The sequence below is a fragment of the Apteryx rowi genome, unplaced genomic scaffold (assembly GCF_003343035.1).
Source record: "Apteryx rowi isolate R43461 unplaced genomic scaffold, aptRow1 scaffold_1011, whole genome shotgun sequence".
NCBI lineage: Eukaryota > Metazoa > Chordata > Aves > Apterygiformes > Apterygidae > Apteryx > Apteryx rowi.
This window is the reverse complement of record NW_020447211.1, coordinates 174,151-185,843: the sequence shown is the minus strand read 5'-3', so window position 1 is coordinate 185,843 and position 11,693 is coordinate 174,151. Positions and strand designations below refer to the sequence as shown.

The window sequence follows — 11,693 nt, the reverse complement described above, 5'->3', positions numbered from 1 at the left end:
ACCGGCACCGGCACGGACACGGGCAACGGCGTCGGCACCGGCACAGACACGGGCACCGGCACAGACACGGGCAACGGCACCGGCACGGGCACTGGTACCAGCAGCAGCACGGGCACCAGCACAGGCACCGGCAGTGGCATGGGCACTGCCAAAGGCATCAGCACCAGCACTGACACCAGCACTGACACCGGCAACGGCACTGGCACAGAAACCGGCAACAGCACTAGCATGAGCAGTAGCAATGACACCAGCATAGGCACAGGCACCAGCACCGACATGGGCATGGGCACAGGCACGGGCACTGGCATTAACACCAGCACTGGCACTGGACACTGACATGGACACCAGCACAGACACCAGCATGGACACGGGCATGGGCATAGGTGCTGGCATGGGCACCGGCATGGACTGTAGCACAGACACCAGCATGAGCATGGACACAGGCACTGGCATGGGGCATAGGCACTGACACTAGCACCAGACACTGTTACCACGCACCAGCAACGAACTGTCTGCACACTCGCATCAGCATGGAAAGTGGCACCAGCACAGGGCACCAGGCACCTGCACTGGGCACTGGGCATCCACACCACTCTCCAGCACCAAGCACAGTATGCCAGCACCAGGCACTGCACGCTGGAATGGGTCACCACACATGGGCTGCGCACTGGCTCCAGTACTGGCACTGCACACCTTGCACCAGCACTGAGCACCATGAGCCAGGCACTGTGCACCACCACAGCACACCAGCACCAGGCACCAGCACTACACACCATGCACCACGCACTGCATTCTGGCACTGGGCACTGGTATTGCGCACTGGCACCATACGTCACACACTGTGCACCTGCATCAGGCAGGGGGCCCTGGGAACCTCAGGCTGGGAAGCATGGACTGGGCACCGGGAGCAGCAAACAGGGCTCTATGGACCAAGCAGAGTACACCAGGAACTGGGCACCAAAATCTGCTCATGCCCTACTCAGAACCACGCACCAGGCACGCATGTCAGGAGCTGGGCACCAAGAATCTGGCCCTGGATGCCTGCACCCTCTGCATCCCCTGCCAGCCTTCAGTGTTCCCCTGCCGTCTTGTATAAAGTGCCTGCTTGTGCTCACAAAACAAATCCTTTTTGAGGCAGGTTTGGGTGGTTTAACCTATGGATTACCAGGGCCCAGGCTGTGCCTACCCCTAGGAGAGCCGTGAACAGTGAACTACACTGGGCTGGATGAACAGTGAGGGACACAAYTGGAGCAAAGGCAAGGGAGAAGGATGCTGGCACAGATGCCAATACCCAGGACAAGACATTCTGTAGAAGAAAATAAGCTAATTTTTAGCACCTTCCACCTGAAATCCAGGCAGGAGAGACCCTGTGTGAGCTTCCCAGTGGTCAGTTCTGCTCTAGGGTAAAGCTTTTCAGAAGGTGCCAATTTGAAACTCAGCCTAGAGGTCAAACTGCCTTCTGCAGCCCTGCTGCCTTGGAGCCCTGACTCTGCCACACTCCCTCAGCCACAAAGCTGGCTTCCCTGCTCCCAGCATCACTGGCCACCAGGCTTCCAGGGCTTCCCTGGCATTTGCCTTGCTCTACACCCTGCCGGTACCCACTGGACCCATGGAGAGGCTCTGGAGCAGTGTGAGCCCTGCCTGGCTGATTGCCCCTGCTCTGCCCCCTGCCAGGGCAGCAGGAAGGGGCTTGGGCAGGGCAGGACTGCCCAGCAAGGTCTCCAGCCTCCTTGCTTCCCTCTAGCAAGAAAATTGCTGGTATTGATGGAGTCGGGCCCCAGAACCAGCATGGAGACACTGCCCCCAAACACCAGAAGCCATGGAGGGTGTTCCCAGCCTGCTGCAGCTACCTCCGGCATCTCCTCTGCAAGGGGCAGTTCCTCTGGGGTACCACGTTCCTGCCACCCTACAGCAGGGTTGGAGCTTTTCTGCTGGGTGGAGTTGCTTTTGGGGAGAGAGACCCAGCATGGAGCTGAGCTCTTGGGTCAAACCCCAGTGTCAGTGCAGCATCTCCATGCCCTTCCCTCCGCTGTAACAGCGCAAGTCCCACTAGCCTGGCCCTTAGGGGGAAGCTGGGTGTGAATTTTGCTGGCTTCTGCTCCAACATGAGCCTGGCACACCTGCCCAATGGCTCCAGTTGTGGCTGGCACCTTTCCCAGATGCAGTGGGAAGGCTCAGCAGCTTGTGATACTCCTAAAAGGAATCTGGGAGGTGGTGAAGTGGTGGGAATGCCCCCCTGTGCAGGTCCAAGGTGGGGCTGTGGAAGGAAAGGGGAGGCTGTCTAACTGGTACTCAACAGCAACAGCTCCTGCAAGCCCCAAGCTGTGAGCAAAGCCAGAGAACGAATGGCACAGCTCCACATAACCAGCCCCTCCACTCCAAACACCTCCATGTGCCTGCACAGCTACCCCTGGCTCAGCCCCCACACTTGTAGTATGGGGCAGGAAGAAAGGGCCATTCACAGATTGATGTAGCTCAGAGCTACATCCATCTCAGCTACAGAGCTGAGTCCTGGCAGGGAACCCAGCCTGCCAGCTGTGGGCACCCCGTGGAGAAGGAAGCAGACCTGCAGAACCAGACCTGGCACCCTCCTTCTGGGGGGCCTGGGTCCCCACACCGGCCAGTGCTGCTGGGTCCTGGGGAAGCCGAAAGGAAAGCAGGAAGGTGCAGGGAGATGCTGTTGGCCAGGCCTGGAGAAACAAGGTTTGGCACAAGTCACAGGGATGTGGCACTACCATGGGTAGGAGCCTTTTCTGCTCTGCTCTGCTCCAACTCTCTGCCGTGGGCAGCACACCCCTGCATTCCCTATGTGCCTCCTGTGGGTCCTGATAGGCATTTTGCTGCAGGTTGCTGGACTTTAGGCTACACAAAAGGGTTCTTACTGCTGGGAGATGGGGTGAGTTGGGTGCTATGGTCAGCCCTACTAGGCCTCTGCTCCAATGCTTTTGGGTGCTTGGGGACAGAGCAGGTTTTGTTTTCAGTCTGCACCCTGCCAGGTGTCCTGCTCCTAGCATGCAGGACACAACTCCTGTCCCGCACTCCCTGCAACAAAGACGGTCTCTGCTGCGCTTGCAGCTGAGCATGCCTTGGTGCGGGACAGGGCCAGCATGGGTCCCCCAACTCCAGCCTTGTCCCTGCTGTGTGACACTACCGTGGTGCCCTCAGCCTGTTTCACAAGGTGGGCCTGCATCCCTCCCCATCACTGAGCCCCACAAGCTGTCTCGTGTAGAGTGCAGTGGCCCCACGTCTTCTCACAAGCATATCAGTGCAGCAGCCTGGCCCTCAGAGGAGCCATGGGGATGCTGGGGACAAGGCCATGCACACTGGGCTGGGATAACCCGGGGAATGGGACAGAACAAGGGGTAGCCTTAAATTGCAGTTGAATCCTCCAGGACTTGAACTACGTTTCCCACAGCACTTTGCAAAGGGAAATGACTCTTCTTACAGTTTGTTGCATGAGAAAACTACATTTCCCAAAGCCCTTTGCCAGAGAAAAATTACACAAAAGGGAAGAGTGGCCAGCCTCTCATCTGCAATGAGGAGCTCGAGTTGCACAGCCCGTCTGGACCACCGCTCACACCAGTGCCCTCCAATGCCCCTGCCTATCTTCTCTGCACAGCTGTGATGCCAGGTGAGTGTTAGTGGGGTCACTGGGCTGGGCAGCTGTGCCGTTGGCACCACCCACAAAGCCATCTGGAGAGCTGGGCAGCGGGGAGAGCCCCTGGGCTGGCAGAAAGGTGGCCATGCTCCGGGGGTGCCCGAGGGACTGGCTGCCTGCCTACAGGGCACTGAGACCTAGGGCTGCAAGGCAGAGTGATGGCATGAGGTTCCTGAGCTTCCTGCCTGTGTGTCATGGTCCTCTTTGGGGTGTTTCTCCAGCAGAAAAACTCCTCTGGAGGGTGACATCATCCTGCCTGGCCCTGCCAGCACAGATACTGGTGGGTGCTGAGCTGGCTAGGCACCCAGGGTATTCTCCAAAAGCTCCCTGCTGCCAGCACCCTGCATGCAAATCCCAGTCTCCCCTGCCCACCATCCTAGGCTGACTCTGCAGCTGATCCCTGTGTCCTGTGCAAGCCTTGCTGGGCTTGCAGGTCCCAAAGTGTGGTTAGCACTGTAAAGCGACTAAGTGACCTCTCTGGAGGCTGAAGGAAGGGAAGAGGGAGCTCTGGGAACTTTTTTGGAGAAGCTATGGAGAATGTGGGAGGTTAAACCCTTCTCTAGTTCTAGCCCTGTGTAGCTGGCAGCTCTGTGTCTCAGTTTCCCGTCTGGCTGGGGACTGAGAGTAGGTGTGCAGCAGAGCACACACTGTCCGTAACCAGCACAGCAGCCAGCTCTTGGGTTTTCCATAACCCAAGATTGGCCTTGCTCAACCCCTGATGGGAAAAGCCTGCTGCTCCTGATGGCAAGGGAGCCTAATCCAAGGAAGGCTGTCTTTAAGCCTCAGTGGCCCTAATTTCTTACGCATTGCCAACAAAGATGTGGTTCCCAGCAGGTCTCCTGGGGGAGAGCAACTGATAGCCCCTGTCCCTTTCCCAGGTCTTGCTGCTGCCAGGCTTTCCCATATTGAGCTGTCTCCCCAAAGCAGGACTGATATTTTTTCCTATGCGAGCTTAAAGGAAGAGTCAACATCCTCCCCTTCCCCAGCATCTGTGGTCTGCTGGTGTGGATGTGCACCTGGTGGCTGTGTTGGCAGTGCCACGGTGTCCTGCCCACCTCTTCCCTGTTGTTGGCCCTGGACCAACACTCCCACGTAGCTCTGGAGTCATCGTAGCTCCGTTCTGACTGCTTGTGAGCAAGTACATGTCACTTCTCACACGGAGGATGTCGCTGTTGTCACTCTCCAGCTTGGCAGCTTCTTTTCCTTCTAGAGCAGCCCGAGTGCCTCAGGAGCACTGGCTCATTTTGGCTTTCTGCTCCAGATTTCTGTGTTGCAGCCCTGTTTGCAAGAGGCTCTGCTTGCACATAGGTCAAGCTCTAAAGCTGCACCCTAGATACATCTCAGAACAGCATGCTCTGGTCTGGGCAGCCAGCCTGCACCTCTGAGGTGCAAGACCATGCGGACGGCACCCGCTGGCTTATTCTCCGTGCCTTTTCTCTCCCAAACTGACCCATAACCTGTGTGCAGAAGTAGAGCTCATATTATTAGTGCCTCAGAAATGTTTAGGGCAGGACACACCAGTCTGAGCAGGCCAGGGGCATCCCACATGCTCGAGGGCTGCCCAGCGCACCCCTCACACTTCAGCCGCTTGCCAGGGCTACGGTCTTTGTACAGCCTGTTCAGTCAGGGTAATAGCCTTAATGTGAAGAGCCTCTGTCCCATTATGCCAGCCAACATCCCTTTGTGGTGTCTTGCAGCAACAACACTAAGCGCTGGGAAACCAGCTGCTGGCAGGCAGAAAGAAAAGGGGTCCTGGCTCTGAGTCCAGCCCTTGCTTTCACAGGCGCCTTCTGCATAATCTGATTCAACAAAGTACCTGGTGCCAGCTCTGAAGCAGCTGGGCTTTTTACGGTCTTGTCTCAGGAAGGCCATTCCAGCCCATGCTGCTCTCATGGTCCACAGCTGCCTTCTCCTTTCCAGCTTAAATTTACTGGTGGCCAATTTGTTCTTGTGCCAACAATATCTTGAATAACTCTTCTTCCTCCTGGATAGTGCTGCTGTGTATTTCTAGGCCTGCAGTTGGCTAGGCTGAACCTGCCAAGTTCTCCCCGTCTCCCCACAGGACAGATCACTGTTCTCTTCCAGGCTCCCCTTCCAGGTTTGTGTATCTGTTTTGCATGTGGGTGCCTTGGACACGTGCACATTTCCTGTGTGAAACTTTTGCAACCAATTGCTCTTCTCCTGTTGCTGGAAGTGCCTCCCCTAGCCCTGGGGTCTTTGTTGTCCCAGGTATGCCCTGTTCAGCTAGTCCATGGAGTGTCCCTCTTCTATCATTTCCGATGGCAGAGGTCCCAGTGTGACATTTCTGTGGCTCATCCACACCAGCCTGAGGTCACAGATGTGCAAAACATCAAGGGTATGCCTGACATGTCTTACCTGCCAGGTTTGAGCGGGTAACCTTGGTCTTTAAGAAAAAAGGAGAGGCAGCCTCAGGGGAAGCAGAGGCAAGTGAAGCTTGAAGGTACCCTTGCAAGACAAGGGCATTGGGCTCTTGCAGGCAGAGAGGGGAGAGGGCGGGCTGGGGAACAGTGCTGGGGAGGCTGCAGGATTTCTGTCCTGGGGAAGGACCACCAGCTCTTCCCTTGCCTCTACTGTTAACCCCATACTGGTCTCAAGCAGGACGAGCCCTGGAGCATTTAGGGCATACAAACTATCCTCAAGGGGAAAGGGATTTTGTGGTTGCAGAAGCTGCAGAAGCGTGAGACGTCCGTGATGCTCAGAGGCTGAGCGTGTGGCTGGGAGCGTGGCCAGCCTGCAGCAGAAGCAGCAGCCTACACTCCCCTGGGAAGGGCCACACTTCGCTCTCCCTGCCCTGCTGGGCTGGCAGTGCTCTTCACCTTGCTCTTGTACATGCCTGTAGGGTTGGGAGGGGGGAAGCTGTCTTTGGGAAGCCCAGGGGTCGGTACCCTGCACACACCCTGGGAGGAGACCGGCCAAGATGATGTGTTCATACCCGTGTTCAATTCCCTCCTTGCCCTTAGCCTTTCCTTAGCCTGAAACCAAATCCAATGACCTTAAACCTTTTCCTTTCACATTTGTCTTAAAAGACCCCAAGGCTACACAGAGAGGGGGCAGGAGCTTCCTCAGACTCTCACATGCCTCCTGAGCTACCAACAACTCCCAGCCTCAAGACGTTCCCAAAAGCATCCCTTTGCTTTGCCTGGGTTGTACCAATACCAAAATCCACATGTGCTCTTGTGCACTGGATGTGTCCACAACAGTAACTTACTTCTGTCAGCTCTAGGATGAAACCAGTCTTAGAATAAGGTCCAAAATAGCATGCTGGCACTTAAAACACCACCGGTGATTTAAAGACACATTCATGTGTCCTGAAGATCCCAACATGATGGCTCCAGAGCCTGTTGAATTCAAAGTCATAGCAGTGCCCCCCCTGCTTTCTCTTTGAAACTGCCTGGTTACCAGCCCTGCAAGTTTCTAGGCCTGCTTCAGCATCAGGAAGCTTCAACCCTCTTCTTCTGCATAGTAGATAAATTCCCCAGCAATGAGGCTGATGGGAGGGCACTGACCTTGCATGGAAATGGGGCTGGAGATACCAAGAAGACCTGGGCTGTCCAGCAGTGCTTGCAGGCCTGGCGCTCCAGGCCGATGCATTTTGTGTTAGACACTTGGAGGATGAAAAGCTCCCTGGAAGGGTGTTGGGAGCAAACTTAGAGGCCTCTACCGCCTCTGGAGCACTCCTAGGCAGTAATCAGGGAGCCCCTTTCCCTGCAAGTCCCTGGGCCTGGGAGGTGCCCTGCAGGGGATGGATGGGCTGGGGACAGAGCAGCTTGATGAGAGCTGACCCCTTAAATCCCGTTCTGCTGCAGCTCCTGCAGTTGAAGATCACAGGCCCTTCTGGACATAGCATCTGCTTTTCAAACTTTGAGTGCTGCCAAGTTCAAATTGCTGGTGAAATATCTGCCTCCAGGTGCCTGTGCCAGGTTCTTCTTGTTTTCAGTGCAGGTGATTAGGGAAGATTGTGGACCCTTGGGTTTGTCTCTGTCACGGTCAGACAGCTGGATGCAGCACTTGTGTTTGCCGCAGTGTGACATTTGTCATCTTTTGTGAGGCCAGGCCTGGGAAATGCCAGCCACCGGCTCTTCCTCCCGTGAGCTGTCCTTCTGCGTGCCGGTTTGGGCCATGTCTTTGTTCTGTCCCCAGCTTCTGAACATTGATGCTGCCCTCCGGTGTGGTTGTGCACACACCCTGACTGGGCACTGGCATCAAAGGTGTACCTTGCCTACCTTCACACCGGTCAGTAAAATATCCAGTGTGCTCTGCTCCTTTCGGTCCTCCTTGAGGCTTTCTGTTTGGTGGCTCAGAATGAAAGCTGGTGGTTTCAAACTCTTTCCCTGCTATCCCCAGGCCTTTAGGAGGTATCTGTAGCAAAACCAAGCTGGGCAGCTGGACTAGCACTGCTCCCCAGCAGGGTCACCTCCAAGGATTTTACTCCTAGCCACTTTATTTTCCTCATTTCTGTACACTTCCCATGCATAAAGTCAGGGTTTACTGTATGCAGTACATGTTGTGTGTGTCTTTCTCCCTTCCCTGAGGATGGTCACTGTTACCAAGTGGCTCCTCTACTGAGGTCCTGTGCACTCCTTGGAGGTGTTCATCTCCTTGTGGGTACTTTGATTGGGCTCCTGGCTCTGGCTCTGCTTGGGGTGATTTTCGTCGGAGCAGGGGCTCTACCTTGTGCCGGAGTGTCTGGACGGTCCATGGGAGAAGTTACAGCTGGGTTTTCTTTCTTTGGCAGATGATGAGAACATGGAGGAGGAAGAGATGAAGGCTCCTGCTGCTGAGATGGCTGAGCCATCTGGCATGCGAGGGGACTCCAGGGACACCCTCTCCCAAGCAGCTGATGACAGAGCAGAGTGGCAATGGCAGGCCCTCACTGGCCCTGGGGATCTCAGGGAAGGTGCGGAGAGCCCTGTCCCCAAAAGTGCCCTCTCCAAGGACCCTGCAGCAGAGAGACCCTATAAACGTGGCAAATGCGGGAAGGGCTTTGCACAGAGCTCTGACCTGATCAGACACCTGCAAATCCACACTGGCGAGCGCCCCTACAAGTGCACCGAGTGCGGCAAGGCCTTCATCCTCAGCTCCTACCTGATCCAGTACCAGCATGGGCACAGCCAGGAGAAACCCCGCAAATGCCCCAGCTGTGGGTGCTGCTTTGGGCTGAGCACAGAGCTGGTGCAGCATCAGCAAGCCCACGCTGGTGAGAAACCCTACAAGTGCAGTGAGTGCTGCAAGGGCTTTGCCCAGAGCTCTGACCTCATCCACCACCAGCGCATGCACACTGGTAAGCACCCCTACAAATGCCCTGCCTGCGGGAAAGGCTTCAGCGAGAGTTCAACCCTCATCAAGCACCAACACACGCACACGGGCGAGCACCCCTATGCATGCACCGCTTGTGGGAAAGGCTTCAGCCTCAGCTCCACTCTATTCAAGCATCAGCGCACGCACATGGGCGAGCGCCCATACCAGTGCTCCCTGTGCAGCAAGACCTTCAGCCTCAGCTCCAACCCGCTGCAGCACCAGCAGACACATGCTGGTGAGTGGCTGTTCACCTGCGCCCAGTGCGAGAAATGCTTCACCCAGAGCTCCAACCTGCTGCAGCACCAGCACGCCCACACTGGCGAGCAGCCGTACCAGCGCTCCCAGTGAGGCTGCTACTTCAGCCTCAGCTCCAACCTGCTGCAGCACCAGTGGACGCATGCGGGCGAGCACCCCTATGCCTGTGCCCAGTGTGACAAGGCCTTCGGCCTCAGCTCCAACCTGCCGCAGCACCAGTGGATGCATGCGGGCGAGCACCCCTATGCCTGCGCCCAGTGTGACAAGGCCTTCGGCCTCAGCTCCAACATGCTGCAGCATCAGTGGACACACACCAGCGAGCAGCCCTATGCCTGTGCCCAGTGTGGGAAGTGCTTCAGGGACAACTCCACCCACTGCAAGCACTGGCACACCCATGCGGGGCCGTGCGCCTGCTCGCAGTGTGACACTGGGGGCTGCCCCAAGCTGCTGCAGCTCCAGCACCCCTGTGCCTGGGATGTGCAGCTAGTCCGGTCCCCGTGTGCATGTGTGTTGTGCGGGGACCCTGTTCCCCTGACTTCAGGGCTCTTTCCATGGCTCTGCAGCCCTTTCTCTGTGCTGCAGCATAATGGGATGGAGAGAGGCAAAACTGTTTCTTCTGGGCTGCAGGATGCGAGAGTCCTGCAGGGAAGCACATCCAGCTCCACTCTGCATGCTCTGGGCATGGATCAGTGGGCGTCGGTGGGGTCCAGACCTGCCCTGCGTGTCTTTCCTCTGGTGCTGGAGAAAGAGAGCACTTTGGAAATGTGGACTTGTGTAAACAGTGCTGGGAAGGGGCAGACCCACAGGAGAGGGAGATGGAAGGCAAAAAAACACCATGGAGTGGGAAAGGAGCTGGTAGCTGGTGTGAACTGGAGAGGGAAATGCAGGCCACACAGCAAACGCAAGCTGGTTTGCCAAGGGGAGTGAGGCAGCCTCGTGTAAAGCTGGGTTAGGTACAGACCCTTTTCCTCACTGGGAAAATCCATGTCCGTGAGCAGTGGAGCCGTCAGAGTGAGGCGTGATGGGTTGGAGCAATGGGAATGTGGAAGCACTGCACGTGCACCTGGCAGGAGCCAGGAGGGATGCTGTCCGGTGCGTGTGCAGTGGGGGCGTGTGGTACCCGGGGTGCAAGAGGGCTCACTGGCAGCAGCGGCTTTTCCTTCACTCCCCTCTCAGCTCCCTCGCCGCAGAGCATGTGGTTTCTGTGCACAATGTTTCTGCGAGCTCTGATGGAGAGTTGTTGCAACACACAGCCAGTAAACACGCTTGATGAGGTTAAAATGACAGAACTGGTTGCCCTGTCTTTTCTTTCTGTGCCCTGGGGTAGTGTTTCTGTTCCTGTCCATCGCTAACCGCAGAGTATCATCTCAGGCATCTTTCAGTCTTGCATCTGCGCAGATCTCTGGCCCTGGGTGCTGATGGTCATCCCTCTGTCCCCCAGCACAGATGTCACAGCCATCCCCAGGCCTTTAGGAGGGAGCTTTAGGACAGCCAGTGCTTCCCAGGAGGATTCCCACGGGCAGAAAAGGCAGCTCAGAGCTCCCCTCTCCTGACCGGTGGCTGAGGATAGGCAGCAGTATCTGCAGGAAGACACCCAGGCCACGTCTCTGAAAGGCCTCCGATAAGTCCCTTGGATGGAAGTAAACAGGTCCTTCAAATGCAGGACTGCTCCCTAGGAGGGAGGTTCTGGCCTGAAAGCCTTAATCTGCCCTCTTAGGCGTTCAAATGCTACTATGAAAGCATTGTTCCCTTCTCTGTCCCTGGGAAGCAGAAATTGGTCCATGCTGTGAGAACCACGAAAGGAAGCTTAGTCACAACAGAATTATTTAGTGTACCTACCTCAAATACTAGAAGCTGCAATACAGACGATTAGGTAGATCTGCAGCATAGCAGACCCAACCCTAATGTGGCCGAGGTGAATTACTAACAGTCTGTAAATAGTAACCAGTAATCTTAAAGTCACATATTGAAGTTCAAACATTTAATTTGTTGGCAAGTTATGACTCCGAATTGAACTATGAAAGCCACATCTGGCAGTCTTGTGCGGCTCCTTAGAGGTTTTATAAGTGGCAGATAATCCTCAGATAGAAAAGCTACGGCGCCCAAGACAAAGTTGCTATTTTGGACTCATCACGTATAAAGGGAAGGACTCACTGAGCTGGAAGCTGGTGGTTGCCTAGGAACTGTGCATTCATTATGAGTAAACGGACAACCCAAACTAATGCATATCTATTTGTTGCTTCAAAAGAGCCTAATTTCCTGCAATTGTTTTGAAGAAAAATTTCAGCAGAAAAATAAGAATGAAAACTAGGTGCCCGCTTGAGCGAAGTCCTACTATAGGAAGGGGAATAGAGAGCGAGGTCCTCGTGAGAAGTAATAGCCACACTTACAAAGAAATATTTTCTGACTTTCTATGCATCCTTATCCCCATTTGCAAACAGAAGCTGTGACACAGTGATGA

General features: G+C 55.6%; 1 protein-coding gene across 1 annotated transcript; it reads left to right on the top strand.

Annotated features, from left to right (window-relative positions):
* The first annotated feature begins 3,568 nt into the window (after positions 1-3,568).
* Positions 3,569-10,512, top strand: LOC112965228 (zinc finger protein 436-like). Its single transcript, XM_026064039.1, is given in 2 exon segments — positions 3,569-3,631; positions 8,415-10,512. Coding segments are annotated over 2 exon segments (1,752 nt in total). The 5' UTR covers positions 3,569-3,624; the 3' UTR covers positions 10,160-10,512.
* Positions 10,513-11,693: the final 1,181 nt, after the last annotated feature.